The sequence below is a fragment of the Poecile atricapillus genome, chromosome 16 (genome assembly GCF_030490865.1).
Source record: "Poecile atricapillus isolate bPoeAtr1 chromosome 16, bPoeAtr1.hap1, whole genome shotgun sequence".
NCBI classification, from domain to species: domain Eukaryota; kingdom Metazoa; phylum Chordata; class Aves; order Passeriformes; family Paridae; genus Poecile; species Poecile atricapillus.
The window spans coordinates 3,590,781-3,609,420 of record NC_081264.1 but is presented as its reverse complement, the minus strand read 5'-3'; the positions used below and the strand labels follow the sequence as shown (position 1 = coordinate 3,609,420).

The 18,640-nt window shown below is 52.2% G+C and overlaps 1 protein-coding gene across 13 annotated transcripts in view; it reads right to left on the bottom strand.

The window, feature by feature from the left end:
- CUX2 (cut like homeobox 2) overlaps nucleotides 1–15,667 on the bottom strand; it is a 63,008-nt gene extending 47,341 nt beyond the window's left edge. For 8 of the 13 annotated variants that reach the window (XR_009278929.1, XM_058851378.1, XM_058851381.1 and 5 more), the window contains exon 1: nucleotides 15,588–15,667. Coding sequence is in view for 9 of the 13 variants with exons in the window: in XM_058851378.1 (XP_058707361.1) it covers nucleotides 15,588–15,650 (63 nt within the window). In the remaining 4 variants the exon portion in view is untranslated. Of the gene's footprint in view, nucleotides 1–14,796; nucleotides 14,863–15,290; nucleotides 15,423–15,587 lie in introns of those variants that run through there. The other 5 variants (XM_058851380.1, XM_058851387.1, XM_058851385.1 and 2 more) reach the window with 4 other exon arrangements.
- Nucleotides 15,668–18,640: the final 2,973 nt, after the last annotated feature.

The window sequence follows — 18,640 nt, the reverse complement described above, 5'->3', positions numbered from 1 at the left end:
AGAGATGGAGTAATAAATAATGGGCTGAAAGCAAAGCTCAACTGCAAGGCATGAGCAGCCCCCCATTGCTCCTTCTGGGGTCACCAGCCAAGGGGGAATTCCACCTGATAAATGGGAAAAAGCAGGGAAAATAAAGAATTGCTGCCCAAGGGGAGAGGGGATGCCGGTGCTGGATTATTCAGCCATCAGCCCAAGTGTCCAATGTTTGAGGATGGAGTTTGGGGGATATTCCTGGTTTTACAGGTGGGAAAAGATGAGTCAAGCCTGAGAAATGTCAGAAAGTCTAAAAACAACCCAATACTCTGCCCACAGAAAATCCTGTTGGTGGTTGGAAACACTTTGATTTGAAACATCCCGAAAGATCTGTTCCTCCCTATTTTTGCTCATTCCTCCCCAAATCCAGCTCTTCCATTAACACAAGAGTTGGGGTCCACACGGTGACACGTAGAGCTGTGACACTCGTGCTTGGTGCCAGGAGGTAGCACGGTCCCAGCAGTGTCACCGAGCCGTGCCAAAAGCAGCCCTGAAAACGGGATCTTCTTAGCAGTGGGTGCAATAAATGAGTTTGTTCAAGGGAAAACAGAGCTGGAAGCAGCATCCAGCCATGGTGGAGATTAGAGGAAAGCCTGCTTAGAGGAACTGTGCAGGAGCACTTCATCCATATGTAAATACTGCCACCAGAATTCCAGCACAGCTCCGGCTCCGAGAAGTTATCAGCTGAGCAAACTCTGCTTGTTTAATTTTCTGTTGCCTTCAGGCACATTCACCTCACCCAAATGCTCTGCCTGGAGGAAGGAGACTTTCCTCAGGCTCACCCTCCCATAGGATCCATGTGGATTCACAGAAGCAAGAGGAGAGCAGCCTCGTCCCACACTGAGGGTATTTTCCAGGTTAATTCAGGTCAAGCTCCAGGCTGGAGTGAGTGCAGATGCAGATCCTCTCCGCTGACCTCTTTGCAAACTCCTCTTGCAAAATTGGTTTTTAGCAAAGCCACTTATCACCTTAACCATCTATTGATTCCCTGACTCCTGGCCAGAGCTCCCAGGATCCAACAGCGTGGGCAGGAGGAGCTGAGGAACACGGCAGCCAAGGAGGGCACCACAACACGGGGCCAAAAAAGGAGGCTCAGGGAGACCTTTTGGCTCCCCACAACTCCCTGACAGGAGGCTGCAGCTGGGGGAGGTCAGGCTCTGCTCCCAGAGAACAAGGGACCAGAGGGAACAGCCTCAAGCTGTGCCAGGGGAGGTTCAGATTGGGTATTCAGGAACAGATATTGGTGGTCAGATATTGGAACAGGCTGCCCAGGGCAGGGGTGGAGCCACCTCCCTTGGTGCCATTCGAAAGGTGGTGGCACCTGGGGACATGGTTCAGTGGTGAACATGACAGTGCTGGCTGGATTTGATGATCTCAGAGACCTTTCCCAACCTTAATGATCCCACAACTTCATCCCACCCAGCAACACCCAGACCCCCATCCCACACAACAATTGAGAGGAAAACAAACAAACAACACCCTCCTCACCAGCATCCCTCCCCAAAGAACCTTCCACACCACACATGTGCCACCTAAACCCCACGGAGACAGCCAGGAGCGGGCAGGAACAGCAGCTCCAGCAGGAGCTCGCTGCCTCCCGCCTTTCCCAGCGCTATCGATCTCCCGGCAGTTACAGCCGGTATAATTTTTGCTTAGCTTCAAATACCTGGCGATCATGAATTCTTTGGCCACAAGGTTATAAAGCATTCTCTAAAACATGAGGAAAAGATTAAGCCTGCTTATAGTTAATAATATACTGTACACTGTCTATCAAGCTGGCTGTTTGCTATTGAGAGCCTACTATTAGACACTTATTTAAAAGGCCTTTCAGGGCTTCCCAAGAAAGTGCAGTTATGCATTTTTTTTCTGGCAAGAACTACTATAGATAAACATCAATTCGCTCCTGCGGATCACAGTCGCAGTAAATAAATTTTTCAGGAAGCTAAGTTCCATACAAAGCCTCCTCAAAGCTCCCATTTCACACAACATCAATGTTTTGGCCTCTGAGAAAGAAAAAGCTGGAAGGTTGCTTTATCCAGAGCTAAATTATCAATTGTGGCTGCTTAGGAGAAGAAAAAAAAAAAAAAGAAAGGAAGTGTTTCAATGAGAAGTTGGGGTGGGGAATACACAGCACCATGGCTAGATGGTGATGCTGGGTAAAGACAAAATGAGGAAAGACAGGGATTTGCTGGGGATGGGTCTGGACCCTCTAGGATGGCATTGGCAGCTCTGAAATCATCACTGCGGCTCCACACGATGATGGTGAGGAGGGAGCAACGAGCTCTGGGCCAGCTCAGCAGCCAAAGCCTGCACTCCCTTCTTTCATGGCTTTTGGAAGTGGCAGCCTGGGATAACCCATCCAAATGTGTGTGACCAGAAATGCCCCGCTCCGTTTGTAACCGGAACATCCGCGGCGTCCCGGATCGCTGGCGGGGCGGGGTGGAGGGAGAGCTGAGCCCATGGAGTGCCAGGTGTGCCAACTCAGCGGTCCAAAAGTGCTTTTTGGAGCAGCTTCCTGGGATTCAGCCATGGGATAGGAAAGAGGGACGGGAAAAGTGTCTCAGCTCACCCCTACCTAACGATACCCTTGTAATTTTGGCGTCCCACGGCGCTGCCACCCGCTGCCCGCCCAATAACACAGTCCTTGGGGGGCTCATCCCAACCCCGAGCTCCAGGAGCTGCTGGCACTGTGGGAGCCAGGGCCCTGCTAATATCCAGAACACTCCATCTGCTCTTTAAATAAAGAGATGCTGGGCTCTGTCATTATGGTTTAATTATTAGCCTAAAAAAAGAGCGAAACGCAGAAACCCTTCCAGGCTCAGGTTGTGCATCCTGCTGGGAAGGGGATTCTTCAAGAAGGGAAGGGATGGGCAGAGGAGACCACTGCTGGCAAAAGGTAAATTTGTATGGTCCCCACAGCGAGACCTAATGAACCCAAATTGCCTGTGGTGCCCAAAATTATTGCAGCATCATACTTGGCTAAATGGCTCAAAAAATCAGGGAGGGAAGAGGAGAGGATGATTTGCAGGTCTTGGTAACTCTGAATCAAATCCATGCAGCTTTGGAGAGACACACAGGGCTGCACCTGGGACTGGCTGGGGTACAAATCCAGAGACCCAAAATGAATCATAGAATAAAAAATGGTTTGGGTTGAGAGGGATCTTGAACATCATCTCTTTCCTCCCCCTGCCATGAGCACAGGGACCTTCTGCTCTCCCAGCTTGCTCCAAGCTCTCTGTAATCTGGTCTTGAAAACTTCCAGGGATGGGAACCCTGGAAAAAGCCCTGAGCTGCAGAGCAGCAACCCCCTTGCATGGCCTCAAGGTGCAAAGGAAGCAGCAAAGAACCATTTCCAGCCCCTCCTGTGCTCTTTGCTCCCACTGTGCCAGACCCAGCTCCCACAGGGCAGCAGAACCAGCCCTGGAGCTGTTCTGGGTCAACCCTGTCCAGAGTAATGACATTAAAACCCAGGCACCCATCAGCAATACATTTACTCAGCTGCTAAACACAAGGACAGTTTTTGGAGTTAATAAGTTACCAGAGGAGCCAAGAACTGGGCAAGTCCCCAGAGCAACTCCTACTGCCCAAATCAGGCACTAAACCCCATTGTCCCCATCAACACCTTCTAAGCACCCATTATTTAATAAAAATAATTTTATTATAAATTCCAGCCCAGGAGTCCCTCTACTCTTTGCAAAGCTGTTTTTCTTCCAACTGTTGTCAGAAAATAACCAGCAGATGCTCAAGAGAAGAAGCACATTTTCCATCGCTAAAATAAACTTAATTTGGAAGTCCTGAACTTGTGACACCCATCGCTCTCCTGCAAATAAACCTGCCAGGGATGATATAATCTGCATATTTAACCTTCTCACAGTGCTAATGGTCTTAGGAGAGGCTGATACATCACCTGTGGCTGCCGAGAGCAAACACCCATTACCTGCAGAGTTATTTCCAGGTTGTAGGAATGAGCCCTTGGGATTATTGAGGTGTAACAACACCAGGCACCGCAAAGCTCCGGAGGAAACCTCGCCTGGGACCAAAGGTCAGCAAACACAGAGCACGAGGGTGCTCAGCTGGGAGCTGGAATAGAACCCAAAGGGATCAGGAAATCCATCCCCAGGTTCACATCCCCACCTCCAGCGCCAGCCAGAGGTCTCAGCGCGCTTCCCCCAAGGATTAAATCATCACCTCATGGAATCAACAACAAACCTGTAGCTGAAAATTCAGGAATGCACCGAGTTTTTCAGAAGGGGCCACACTTTCAAGAAAGATACGAAGAAAACCAAAAAATCTGCCAGGAGCAATTCCTCACCGCCAGCCATGAGCTTAATTGATCCGAGGGAGAATATTTATTTAGGTTAAGGAGGCTGCCAGAAGGCACAAGTTTTAAAATTAAAATCCCAAAGGGCCCAGGGAAAACCCATGGAAATTATCATCCCAATGAGTTCTTATCTACATTGATATCTGCAGTGACAGAGTCCCCAGCCAGCCCCCACAGAGCCATCATACCCCACTGACACTTCCCAAAATTACATTTATTCTACCTTTTCCATTATTAAAAAAACAGAATCTGATTTTCAGGGAGTTCTGTGATGGCTTGATTGGCTTCAAGACAAAATTCTGACCCGGTGGATTCCATTAAAATCCCACTGATTTATTATTAAAAAATGAATATTTATTTCATACATGTCTTTACCAAAAGAAACACGGGCAGTTTATCAAGATGCAATGAAATAAGTCAACTTTGTTATTAAATTAATCAACTTCTGATTTTTGTGCCCAAGAATCAAAACCAAATAATTTAGAAAATAAATAAGTAAAGCTTTTTCCCAGGTTCCCCACTTGGTATTTAACTTTACATGGGGATCCTTTCAAATAATGAAATCAAAAGTTATTCCCCCGGAATAATTCACAGGCAGGAATTTCACCAGGATATTCCTGCATCCCACCAGGGTTTGTTCCCTTCTGTCCCAGCTCATCCTGGTGGTCCTAGGGGTGCAGGATGCTCAGGAAGAACAAAACACCCCCAAAACATAAAATTTTCTAAGATTTGGTGACTGGCGAGTGTTTTCCATCGATAACAAGATAGTTAAATCAAAGCTTCTGCGTGCCCTGAGCAGCAGCATGGATTTCCCACCCAATCAGTGGATGGATCAAATACCTGGCACGAGGCTGCAGATAATCCCAGCGATTTATTTTGGGGGAGCCGGGGCGAGGGGAGGCGGGGGGAGGCTCCAGCCCCAGCGAGGATTTGCGTATTAGTAAAAACAAACAATCCTGTAAATAACGAGCCCCTCGTCCTGTCTCCACCACGCTCCTCTTATTGAGTGAGTCAGATGTTCTGCTGATTAAAAATTGATCCATTTCAAAATCTAATCAACAGAATAGGATTCTTTCATATGTTATCAAGGCAGATGCTGACAACAAAAACCAAACCTGTTATTAACCCATGAACCCCGATGACCTGAACCTGGCTGGGCTCTGCAACTGTAAATTATTCAGTAGTCCAAGAGCAATACCCGTAAGCCTGATGAATTTACGCCCCGACCAGAGCTGGTGGGGGTTAAAGCCAATATCACAGACCCAGGGGTCCCTGGGGACACGGTTCATGACACGCTGCCACTCTGTGTCATGCCTGGGAATACATTACTGGCATCTGCTCGCCTTCTCCTTGCAAATGTCTAGCTTTTTTTCTTGCTTTCTTTCTTTTTTTGTCGTTTTTTTCTTGGTTTTTAAGTCACTTTCTGGCATCAGCACAGCCCTGTGGGGAGTGGAACCCTGCAGTCCTACTGGTCTCTGCTCCAATCCTGTCTGACCACCAGAGCAAAATGTTTGTGTCCCTGCTTCAGCCACAACCCAGCTTGTTCAGTGCCCCACTCAGTCACGAGGAACAGGAAAACTGGGGGAGCAACTGGGATTTATTTTGATTTAAATCCTTCTTTTTAAGCCCCATTGCCATCCCTGCCCGCTCTGCTCAGGGCAGCGACGGAGGCGTCGCCGTGGGGTGATGCCACTGCTTGGTGGCATCTCGGATTTCTCTTTGTTCCCACCTGGTCACACCAGGGCACTTGTGCTGCTGACTTGTCCCTCCCCAAAAACACCCAAAAGATGATGATGCAGGGAAACCCCGGCTCCGACACAGATTCCAAGCCAGGATCGCTGCCAGCTGCATCACCACAGCATCACTTGGTTCCCCAAACCTCAAGCTGACATCCCCCTCCAATTTTTGGGAAAGCAGCAGTTTTAAGCATAGATTCTAAAGCTTTTTGAGGCACTGCTGAATCCTTTTTTTCCTCCCCCAGGCTGTCCAGGTGCTGCCCCAGCCCGCCTGATCCTCCTGGCTGGAATCAGAGCGGGGGAAAAATTGGCGCCACATAAACCAAGTTCAAAGATAATGACAGCTCTTCTCTTAAATCGTAATATATTTATAAGTGTAATGACTCTCTGACCTCTCCTTAAAGCCCAAATAACCCCTGGGGAGCCCCCTCAGACTGGCCACAATCGATCCTGGCTGGGCTGAAGCTCCCAGACAGAGGCACCTCCTGGGGATGCTCCAGGCAGGAGGCAAAACCCCTCCTGCTCCCCCCAAAATCCCACTGGGTGCCAGCACCACGCTGTTCTGTTATTTAATAGTGAGGCCCCACCATCCTTCACCCCACAGCATCAGTGGGAGCCCAGATGGCACCATATGGCTAAAAACACTAAATATTGACCTTTATTTCTCTGTATTAAATCGAAAAGGGCTTTAAAACCAACACAGAACACGGCTGGCAGTGCCCACAGGGATGGTCCTGGATGCTCTGGAAGGGAAGGCCAGGCTCTTCCCCAGCAGGGATTTTGGAGCACTGTGCCCTTCCTGGCACACTGGAGTCACAGCCCATCCCTGCAGCCCCAATATCAGTGCACAGACATCACCTCCATCAATTCTGGACCCAAAAAAGACCAGAAAACCAGTAGAAACTGAGAGGTTTTATCGTTTTTAAAAGCCTGGCTGGATAAAGACTCCTGGCTGGACATCTCCAGGCTCCACAGTCAGAGTAGTTGGGATCTCCCTGCTTTGGGGTACCCGGATCAAACCCCCGGCAGCTGCATCCCCACATCCCTCCTCGTGCATATCCAGCCTGGATCCCACTCAGGGATGTGCCCAGGGATACCACAGTGATCCAGGCACAGACAGCACAGCAGGGCTTTGCCTCTTAATAAACCACACATTCCATAAAATCCCGTTATATTACAAGGTAAAGCAGGCAGCGAGCCTTGGAGGAGGAACTGAGTGATGGATCCAGCCTGGAGCAGCCCCATCCTGCCCCAGCCAGGGATCCATTCCCACAATCTGCAGGGAAACATGGGAACAACTGCTGGTTTGCCTCACCATCCTCCTCCTCCTCCTCCTGGCCGGGGCAGCCCAGCAAACCCAGCTCCGACCTCGGCTCCCTCCTCCCCATCTCATAATCACACTTGTGCAAAGCCTCTCCCGTACATAAGGAAGAGAGAAAACATCCTTGGAGAGCCTCACAATCAGACAATTTTTAAGATCATGGAGCATTAAACCATTCCCAATAGGGTTTACTAATCAAACAGCCAAATCCTTCATAACCAACCAATCCCTACAGAGCAATTAAATCCTTCCCCTTTAAAACACTTGGCACGCTGTCTGGGGAGAAAAAGAAAAATTTGCAAAATTCATTTGATAAATTAACCAGGGAAAAGAAAGAAGTGAATCAAGCTTTGTTCTTTTCATTTTTTTTAATTATGGAATTCACAATGCCTGAATAATGTTTAATAAGAACTATGAAAATTCCTAACAGTATTACAACACAACACAAAAGAATTAACCTGGTTACCGTGAAAAATTGCATATTTAATTAAGAACAGAGAGTTCAAAACTATCCAGAGATTTCAAAAGTACCGTTGCCTAAGGGGCTAAATTACGCGCTCGCAGTGCTGCTAACAGGGCTGGAGCGCGCAATCATTACCCAAGTGTCCCCATTAAGTGACAATGGGCAGATGACATCAAATTCATTTCAAAAGCAACAGGAATTGAAGCATTCGCTTGGGTAGTGGAAAGGAAAGCAACTATCCTGCTGGTATAAACCAGACCCCTTGTTGATAAAGGCAATAATTAAAGAATAATGTTAATTAGCTGCTTTTATTTGAAAGGAAAGTGCGGTGGCGGGAGGCGCTGCCTCAGCGGCGTGTGCCGAGCGGAGCCGCTGGCCCGGGATGCCCGGACACGTGCCCAGGGCACAGCCCTGCCAGTCCTGGCACCTGCCAGCCCTCAGCTCTGCCAGGAATGGGGCCAGGAGGAGTTTGGAGGGGTTGGCATCAACACAGCACAGCCCATCTCTGGTGCCAGAGGAGGGGAACCGGAGCAGCGCGGCTGCAGCATCCCCTCCCGTCCCATCCCATCCCGCTCCATCCCATCCCGCTCCATCCCATCCCACTCCATCCCATCCCATCCCGTCCCATCCCATCCCATCCCATCCCATCCCATCCCATCCCATCCCATCCCATCCCATCCCATCCCATCCCATCCCATCCCGCTCCATCCCATCCCGCTCCATCCCATCCCGCTCCATCCCATCCCATCCCATCCCATCCCATCCCATCCCATCCCATCCCATCCCGCTCCATCCCATCCCATCCCATCCCATCCTGCTCCATCCCATCCCATCCCATCCCCATCCCATCCCATCCCATCCCATCCCCATCCCCATCCCATCCCATCCCATCCCATCCCATCCCATCCCCATCCCATCCCCATCCCCATCCCATCCCATCCCCATCCCATCCCATCCCATCCCATCCCATCCCATCCCATGTGCCATCAGCAGCCGCTCAGACAGAGTGACCCCACAGAACCGTGGAGTGTCCTGAGTTGTAAAGGACCCAAAAGGATCTCCCAGTGCAACCCCTGGCCCTGCACAGGCAATCCCAACAATCCCACCCTGCAGCTCTGGCAGCCTCGGGGCTGTGCCCATTCCCTGGGGAGCCTGGGCAGTGCCTGCACCCTCTGGGGGCTGAACCTTTCCCTGATCTCCAACCTAAACCCCCCTGGATGGAGTCCAGCCCCACCATCCCGAGGGACAGCAACAGCACGGGGGTCCCCACCAGCCTTTCTCCTGCCGGGCACCATCCTCCATTCACCCATCCCGGCCACCATGCCGGGCATCACGGGGGGATTTCAGCCCAAACCATGCCCCCACAGCTCCTCCCTCAGCCAAAAAACTGCGGGGACAAGAGGGCTAATGATGACCCAGCTCCCAGGGATGCAGCAATGTTTGTGCAGCGCTCCCAGAGCCGCAGACGGAGGCAGCTCTCCCCGTCAGCGTGATTAATAAGGAATAAATGTCCTCTGCAGCCAGGCTGAGCAATAACCCCGGCTCTGCTCCGTGCTTACAGCACACATTACAAGCCCTGCTGCCAGCGCCAGGTAATACTTTATTATGTTATCCCGACGGAAGAAAACAAAGGATGCTCGAGGTCCTGACTTTGGTGTAAAACCACAGGAGCGTTACCAAAGGCAACGGCAGCGTGCTCGGAGCGGCTGACGCACGGCACAGCTCCCACCAGAGGAATATTTACCCGGGGTTCAAATTGGTTATTTACTTTTTTTTGGGAAGCTGTGTTGCAGGAGGACCGGCTGGCACAGGCACACGCCGAGAGTTAAATATTAAATCGGCTCCACGCTCGCTTAAACCACAGCAAAGTCAATGCTCAGGGGTGCTGGGGCAGCTTTGGGGAAATCACTTAGTGCTGCACCAAAACAGACAAGAAAATAATTAAACAGCAAGGCCATGTTAAGGAATAAAAGGTACCAAATCCATTGTGGGAGGAGGTGTTGGCGTGTCCAACTTTAAAAAGCCACCAAGGGTGGGAATATTGAATATTGGTCCCATTCCCCCAGATCCTCACCCTGCACCACAGCCAGGCCAGGAGAGGGGGAATCACAGCACAAAAGGGATCTCCAGGAAACCAGAGCCAGCACAGGGCCAAATCCTGCTTCCCAAATTGTGCTGTCTTGGAAAGACAGACCAAAAGCTGCAGGAAGATGTGCACCACAAAAAAAAAAAAAAAAAAAAAAAAAAAAAAAAAGTAATTAAAGAAAACTCAGTCACAGATCCTGTTGCAACACAGGAAAAAAAGTGTTACAAAAGGGGAAAACTTTTTAATAAAGTCTGCAAGTATATATTCCTCCTTTATCAGCCTCAAGATTTATTGACCCAAGGAGCCATATTGACTGAATAAATCTTGATAATGACCCCAGCAGAAGTCAATACCTGCTTATTATCTCCCAAGTTGGGGAATTACATCTTTCGGTAATAGGAGCAGGATGGTACAAAATGTTCTGAGAAACTTCACCCAGGCTTTTTTTTGGGGGGGAATGGATGTTTCTACTGTGCCTTTTCCAATCCCAGAGGGAATGTGCTACACCATGAGCTGCAGCGTGGGCTTTGTCTGGAGGTCTGGTGTGGGGAGAGCACACACCCATGGCTTGCAAATCCTAAATAAATCCCATTCCAAGGCATGCTGAGGAGCAGGATGCTGCTGTTCACCTTCCCTCCCTGCGAACAATGGCTCTGTAATTTCAGTTTGCTGTGTTTTGTTGGCAGCTCCCAGGATAATTCCCTGAAATTTGGGATGTGGGAATTCCTGCAGCCAGGGATGTAGCGCCACGATTACGCCAGCCCTCCAGGGAGGAGGGGAGGAGCACCACTGCTGTCCCCTGGGACATGCAGCCACCTCTGGGAACCCAAATACACCCATTTTCTCCAGCCAGCAAAACCAGGAGTGGAAAATGGGGGAGCAGAGGGGCCCCTGGAGCCCCTAAAACCCATAGGCAAGCAAAGCCTCCTGCATTTAAAGATGATGTTTCTTCCGCCAACAGCCAGTTTCCCATTCAGCAGAGAAAACGGGAGCCCTGGGACCAGCACGCACAACAATTTGCCTGTATTTTTATTCCAGGTCTCTGCAGACAGCAAGAAAAATTAACTGAAGGGAGCAGCTCCTGTGCCAACATATGGAGGGAGATGCATCGCGAGTTCCGCAGGCTCTGCTGAGGTTTTTGAGTTCAGCAAGTGCCTCCTGAAGGACTGCTTCCTAATCTGGTCATAAATAATAATTCAGATCACCCAAGGCTTTAACATTCCGCTCCACCCGCGGCGCAGGAGCCGTGCCCAGCCCTGCCAAACCCTCCAGGCGGTGCCGCAGCCCTGGGAGCGGCTCTCTGCTCCCCATCCCGCGGGGCATCGGCACAAGAGGCACCCACCCCTCCCTGCTGACCCCCATTTCACCAGGCACAGCATTCCTGAGCCCCCCGCTCGGTCCCCACACCCCTCTCCAAGCTGGAACACCCAGCAGGAGGTGGCGGGGCTTGTGCTCATCCCTGAAGTCCCACAAAAATCAAATTATATTTTCATCCTCGTCCCCTCTCTGCCTCATGGTCACAATCCCTTTTTCTCTCCCTCTGCTTCCAAGGCCACAGAGACAATCCACTAAACTGGATCAGGAGGCCAGCGTGTACATCTCTAATGGGCTGCAGCACGCACACAATTAATTAATGGATTTATTAATTAGGGAAGAAGTCACTCTCCAGGCTGGAATTGGGGTCACCAGTTTCTAAAGTGAGAACTGTGGTGCTAAAGATAAACTCTCATTTTCTACAGCTCTTCTTGTCTGGCAGCATCTCAATTATTCAGCCAGAAAAAAAAAATTAACAGGAAAAAAAAAGTAAAAAATAAAAAAATCAGATTTCACTTCAGGAACTTCACAGTCTGACTTTACTGATGCTCAGTACTGACCCCAGAGCAGGTGGGACCAGAAACACGGCCTGTCTCCTCCTCTCTTCACATAGAAATTGGAAGCAGTAGAACTATCAGGTGTTAATGCAGGATTTGGGGGGCAGGATTTGATCGTCACCTCAGGCTGTCCCAAGCAGGGAGCTGCAGTGGGGGCACAGAGGAAGGGGACACCACCAGGTGCTCAATGACAGTGACATTCCAAGACACCCGAGTCCTCCCAAGACCGAGGTTTGAACTTGATGCTGGAGCCACATTTCGGTGACCAGATCAGCTGGACCTCCCTGGGGCATTTCCAGCTGCCACAACCCTCAATCCCTGAGGACACAGAGCTCCTGGGCCAAGCACAGAAGCGCCGCTTGTGTCCCCACCACCAGAGCACGGCCCTGCAGGACACAGCAGGGAATCCACCTGAAGAGTTCTGGTCACTGGGCAGCTCCCAGGAGGAGCACACAACCATCAGACAACAGCCAAGCCAACCATGAGACAGAATATCTGCCCAGGGCCCGGCTCCGGCGGTGCCGCTGCGCCCAAATTCAGATTAATCGTTGGAACCAGATGATTCCGCAGCCACTGCTCCCCACGCCCCGCTGCACCAGGAGCAGCTGGAGCCACTGGAAAGCACAAACCGCATTCCCAACCTCACAGGGCTTCTCAGCCAGCCCCAGGCACAGGCTGCACTCACACAAACCCGGAGATTTCAGCTCGGAAAGACAAAAATCCCTCTGGGATGGGGGCACCCAGAGCCTCCTTGGCCTCCCCCACCGCTTTCCCTCGGGCACAGTGAGCACAGCCACCATCCCTCCTCCCTCCAGCAGGGAGGGGGATGGAAGGTGGTGGGTGCTGGAGGAAACAGGAATGTCCCACCAGTCTCCCCATAAGAGCCCTAAAAACGCAGAGCACCCGGGACATTTGAGATGAAGCTCCCCCCAAGCCCCAGGAGCACCTCGGCCTCCCCCCAGGTTTATCCTGCTGCTCCACAAGAATGCAGTTAAGTTTATTAGTCCAAGCTCCAGGAATTAAGCTCCAGCCAAGAGGACTGATAGCTTATTTACTGCTGTCGTCTATATAAAGCAGAATTTTGACACATTGTTAAATGATGCACATTTAGATAAGTCAAGCTGTCATATCATTTAATGGATGTCTAAACTCCCGCTGTAGCTGATATGTAAAATTTATGCACTTCAGAATATCATAAGGTTATAATATTTTAATCACATCCACAGTTGTGGTTTTTTGGTTGGGTTGTTGTTTTTTTTTTTCCCTTCCTTCTCCCCTAAACTTTAAACAGCAAAAACATTTCATCAACCAGACCACGCTCCGAGGCTCCCGGCTCTCCACCATCCGGCGGAGCCGCCGAAGTTTCTGCCCAACTCCGGCACGCGGAGAGAGCATTTGCATTCCGAGAAATAAACCCAAGAACATTTTATTTGACGAGAACCAAAGGCTTGGAGCCGTGTAGCCAGAGCTCATCTGCATAATGAGATGTGAAGACATTTATAAAAGATGGCTCTAATCGCTCTCGCTCGCCGTTGTATTTATTACCCCAAATCAGCAGCTCACAACTCTCGCCCATTTTTTTGCCGTTTTAACGCAGAACGGGTTGGATTAGAGCAGCATCCAGCGCAAGGAGCATCCCATAAATCCACACAGTGCCAAGCAGAATGCAATAAACCCCAAGCAAATTAAACCCCCCCCCCCAAAAAATCCCACCAAGGTATGAATCCCACTCTATCACCCACAAGAAAGCTGTAAAAAAAAAAATAAAAAAAATAAAATACTGCATTACTAATGTACACAATAAACCAATCTCATAACCCGGTGAAATACGCCTGGTGTTATCTTTGATAGAATTTTATCTCTCCTCATTTCCGCCACTCTCTGCCGTAAAAGGGCTCAGCGCCGTTTCGATCCGAGCGCTGCCGAGTCGCACATTTATCCCTGTGTTTTCCATATGCCCACCATTCATCAGGGAGGCTCAAACTCTGCCATTCCCGGCCAGCCCCAGGCCAGCAGAGCTGCTCAGACACATCCATTAAAAAGGAAAAAATAAATAAATAATTAAAAAAAAAAAATAAAAAGGGAGAAAGCTCTTGGATGAATAATAAACGGATAGCTTGCCTTCCTTAGTGGTTGGTTGGAGGGGGTTTTTTTCCTCCTCTTGTTTTTTTTTTTTTTTTATTTTTTGGGTTTGTTTGGTTTTTTTTTTAATGGAGGGCATTAGGCCAAGCTGGCACAAGGTCACCTTTCCCAACGTGATCCCGGCGAGGCGGCAGAACTGCTGCCTGGACAGAAGTCAATCCCCGCTGCTCCCGGTCCAGCTCCGCACCCAGGCACGGGCAGCGGCCGGGGAGGGAAGGAGGGAGAGCCGCCACCTCCCAGCCCACCGCTCCCTCCGGCAAAGTTCGCCCCCGACAGACCCACGGCAAAGTAGCTGCCAATATTTATCTTTAAATAAAGGTTCTGCGCGCACCCAGGAAAAGTCATTAGAGCGATTTAGCGAGGAACGCTTTTGTATCCGAAGCGCTTAGAGCCGTAATCCCTTCCCGGCCACAATGCCAGGACTGAGCAGTCATGGCAAACCCACCGGCCGCGGTACCTGCGGTACTTTTCGGGTCGCGTAGCGCAGATGCAGCACGTAATCTGCTTAAAAGCCAAAATGTATTAAATGCTGGAACTGTTGATCCAGTACCGGAGCCCCATAAATCGCATTTCAATTTGTTTACTCCCCTCCGAAGCACGCTGCATTTTAAACTCCGGAATATCCTACGGGGATAAACCCATTTAATATCCATGGAAATGCGCGTTTCGGTTGTTGTAGCGGCTCCAGGTTGGGTTTCATCCCATTATGTTGGGAGAGCCATTGTGTTAATTATCCACCTCCCATTTAAGGTGCGTATTTAAGGTCACAAACTGTCAGCAGCCCCTGGCAACCTTCCCCCGCACACGGTAACAAAGGACTTACCGGGAATTTCACAGACCGAGGGTACCACGGTGGGATACGGCGGCCGTGACCTGCCCGGAGCCACAAAGGAGCTGCCGCCCCCCCGCCGCATCCATCCCCGGTCCGAGCAGCACCGCCCGGTACCGCCGGGCTCAGGGCTGGCCGAGCCCCCGCACCGGCCCCGCACACCGGCCCTGGATAACAATGGGAGGGCGGCGGGGCTCGGGGCAGCCCCGCTCCGCCATCCCCGCATCCATCACCGCAGCCGCGCTGCTCTGCCCGCCCCGAGAGCGCCGGGGGATGCGGGCACCGAGCGGCCCCCGCTGCGGGCGGCGCCGGGGACACTCGGCAGCCCACGGGCACCTGCGGCTCCTCTCGGCGGGCGGGGACAGCCAGAAACTTGGCGGGGCCGCGCTCCCCGCAACTTCATCCCGCGCAACTTCCCTCCCTCCTCTTCCTCCCTCCCTCCCTCCCGCCGGGGCGGAGCGGCGGCCGCCCCCCGGCCCCGCTGTCACCTCGGGGGCGGCGGGGCGGGGGCCGGGGCTCCATCGCGGCTCCATCGCCGCTAGCGCTGCTCCATGCTCTCTGCTCCAGGCTCCCGGGCGGGCGGCGCCGAACAAAGAGCGGCGGCGGCGGCGGGGATCAATTTCTGATACCTATCGATGGGGAAGGGCGGGCGGAGGGAGGGGGGCGGGCGCGGGGGGAGAGGGAGGGAGGGAGGGACGGGGAGAAGAAGGGGGGGGGGGAGTGATCCGGGCGGCCGCCCCCATCCCTCCCTCTCTCCCTCCCTCCCTCCCTCCGCCGCCACCGACCTGGAGCCGGCGGGCATCAAACCGTGTCCGGTATCGACACATCGATCCCACCTCGGCGGCCATCTTGGGGGAGCCCGGTGCCGCGGAGGGGCTCGGGGGGATCGGGGGGAGCGGGGGGAGCCCGCCCGCCCCGCCCGCCTCCAGCGGGGCCGGCCCCGCCGCTCCCCGCCACGGGGAACCCTCCCGGACCACCCCCGAGCATCGCTCCCCGCCGCTCCTGGACAAACCGCCCCCCCCACACAACCTCCCGGGTTTCAGTCCCCCTGGTGATGGGTTTTTTTTTTTTCCTGGCCAAATTAAGGTTTTTAGCTGGAAGAATCGCCCGCGGGAAGCCGCCGGTTAAACTTTTGCAGGTTTGTTCGGGGTTTTTTTCCGCCTAATCTGACCCTTCCTGCACCTTTGACCTGCTGGGAATGGCTACAGCAAACACGGTTCCAGCGCTCCACAGCCAGAAACCCCCGCAAATTCACAAATACCCCGAGCTCAGGCTGGTTTAGGGCTGTATTTTTAAATTTCTCAATGGCTCTGAAGAATCCAGCCAACTTCAGCAGAGGAACGGAGCCCACTCAGCAGCGTCTGGGCACTGACACCTGTCCCAGAAATTCCCTCTCTGCTTCCCCACCAATAACAAATAAAACTTCACATTTTCTACTCCATGTTACCCCACAGCCTGTTGGGCTGGCCACGCCAACATCCAAGGGGCTGGGAGAATTCATTCCCAAACCCCTGGGGAAGCGGTACCTCCCAGCAGAGCCGTGTTTGTGCTGGAGGGACCCCCAGCCCCACTGGCTGCGACTCAATTTTGAGCAGAGAAGGACGGAGCTGCCCCTCGGGTGCGTTTTGCAGGCAGGGATTTGCAGACCAGGCAAGTGCAGAGGTTTAATATCCCTGCCGAGGAGCAGGGAATACCCCGGGCTGTCCTGCAGGCATGTGCACATCTCTGCTCCTGGAAACTGGGGGCTCCTGCCAGGCTGTGACAACCCCACACCCCAACATGGACAAACACTCCCCCTTCCCATGGAGGGGAGTCACAAAGTGTTCCCAGGGGGTCACAAGCTGCTTTGCCTCCAAAACTGCAGAGATGATGAGGGCAGGGTGTTCATTGCTACCCTGCTCTCTTTGTCTTACCTGTCCCCTCTGAATCCCTGTGCTCGGAAGGGCTGGAGGGCAGCAGGGACACAGCAAACCAGGAGTGCTCCTGCAGTGCTCACTGGTGGTCCTTCACTGCTCTTAAACTCTCCTTGCTGCAGCAAATCTTGCAGTGCTGGAGCCTCTCTCTCTGCACGAGGCTGGGGAGGAAGCAGCCCCTCACTCCCCAGGGGTCACCCTGCTGCTGGTCCTGGCGTTTTGCAGGGCTCTTGGGATTCCACCAAAAAGCACAGTTTGAGTTCAGAAGACACCGAAGAAAAGGGACACCCTTCAAATTGCACCCTGCCCTGTGGCTGCTTCCAATTGTCTCAGGGATAGGTCTGCTCCTGGGCCTGGAAAATTGTCCTAAAGGGTGAGGCAGACACCCAAAGTGACCTTGGCCCCACACTGTAGCACAAACAGCCAGGAAATCATCTTGCTCTTCTCATCTCTTCCACTCAGAGAAGCTCAGAGCCGCTCACAATCCCACAATTGCAAAACGCCTCAGGCAGAAGAGCAAGTGAACAGAAAATCAAAGTTCAAAGAAAGATTTGCAGGAGTCGAGGCAGTTTGTGTCAGAGAGAGCCTGGATGCTCCTGTGAGCCCTGCACCAGCATCTTCCCCACCTTCAGAGCTGGCTGGAAAAGGGGCAAATCCTTCCCATGGAAAAACCTTCTTATGATCCTGCAACAAACGCATTGCCTGGAACCAGGGAACTCCAGATGAAAACGCTGAGCTGAATTCCCAACCCTGGTGGCATCAAGAGCAAATTCCATGGATGCTCTGAGACCCCAGCCATGAGTGCCCAGGTGCTGCTCCTGCTTGGGGGCACACAGCTCAAAGCCTCCAACCTTGCTCTGGCAACCCAAGCGCTATAAATAGATCCCCTTATCCCCCAAATCATAAAAATCAGGGAGTGGAAATTGCTGGGAGTCAGTGAGATTTGTAATGAGATTGGGGCTGCTGGTGGTGCCAGGAAGCTGCTTCACCTCTGGCTTAATGAGGCTGTAATTAGCCGGGGGTTGGAGCAGAGGCTGTGCAAGGGGAGATCCCACCCGGGAATTCATTTCCATTCCTCCCTCATGGCCAAGGGGAGGTTTGCTCATAGATGGGTCAGCAAACCCGGGTGGGATGGGTGGTCTTTGCCGTGGGGAGAGCTGGTTTCTCTCCATGCCGTGTTTGTCACCAAGGTGCCCCTGGGAGCTGCTGTTGGACAGCACCAGGACAGGTCCCAGGCAGGGATCTTCTCCCTGCGCCCCCATAAATCACCGCCCTGCTCTGATGCCCAGGGAACACGGGAGCCCTGCTCATAAATCAGGAATAAAACTAACTTGGCGTCTTTGGTGAGCAAATTAAATTGTGGGCTTCGGAGGAATGTTTCTGTTTGGCCAAATCATCCATAAATCAATGGGACCCGCAAGGAACAGGAGAGGGACTGCACCCTGTGCCACCTGGAGGGACGGAGAGCTGTGGGGTGGCACAATCCAGCCCTGTGTCCCCTCGGGGGCTGCCCCATAGCCCTGGAGCACCCCGGGAAGAGCAGGGGGACCCCGGTGCTGCCACCCCCCCCTCCAGCGAGGGCTCACCCGCCCCGGGGAGCGCTGCGAGGCGCAGGTTAATAAATCAGTTTGTCTCCAGCCCCGTTTGCTTTGTGCGCCTGACAATAGCCCGTTGTAAATGGCAGCCCCTTGCCTCCTCTCCTGAAAGGCTTTTAATTAAAATATGGAAGGGGCTTTTCTGTGTACTTTAAAAAAAAAAAAAAAAAAGGATTTCAGCACACTCCCGTTCCAGGCGTTAATTTATTCCTGCCTTCCTGCCCGTTTGTGATCCACGGAACATCTTTGTGCGGTGATCTGGCCCCATTAGGCAGCGAGAGCTGCTGATGGTGACCCAATCTGATGGTGACCCAGGGCTGACTGCCAGCT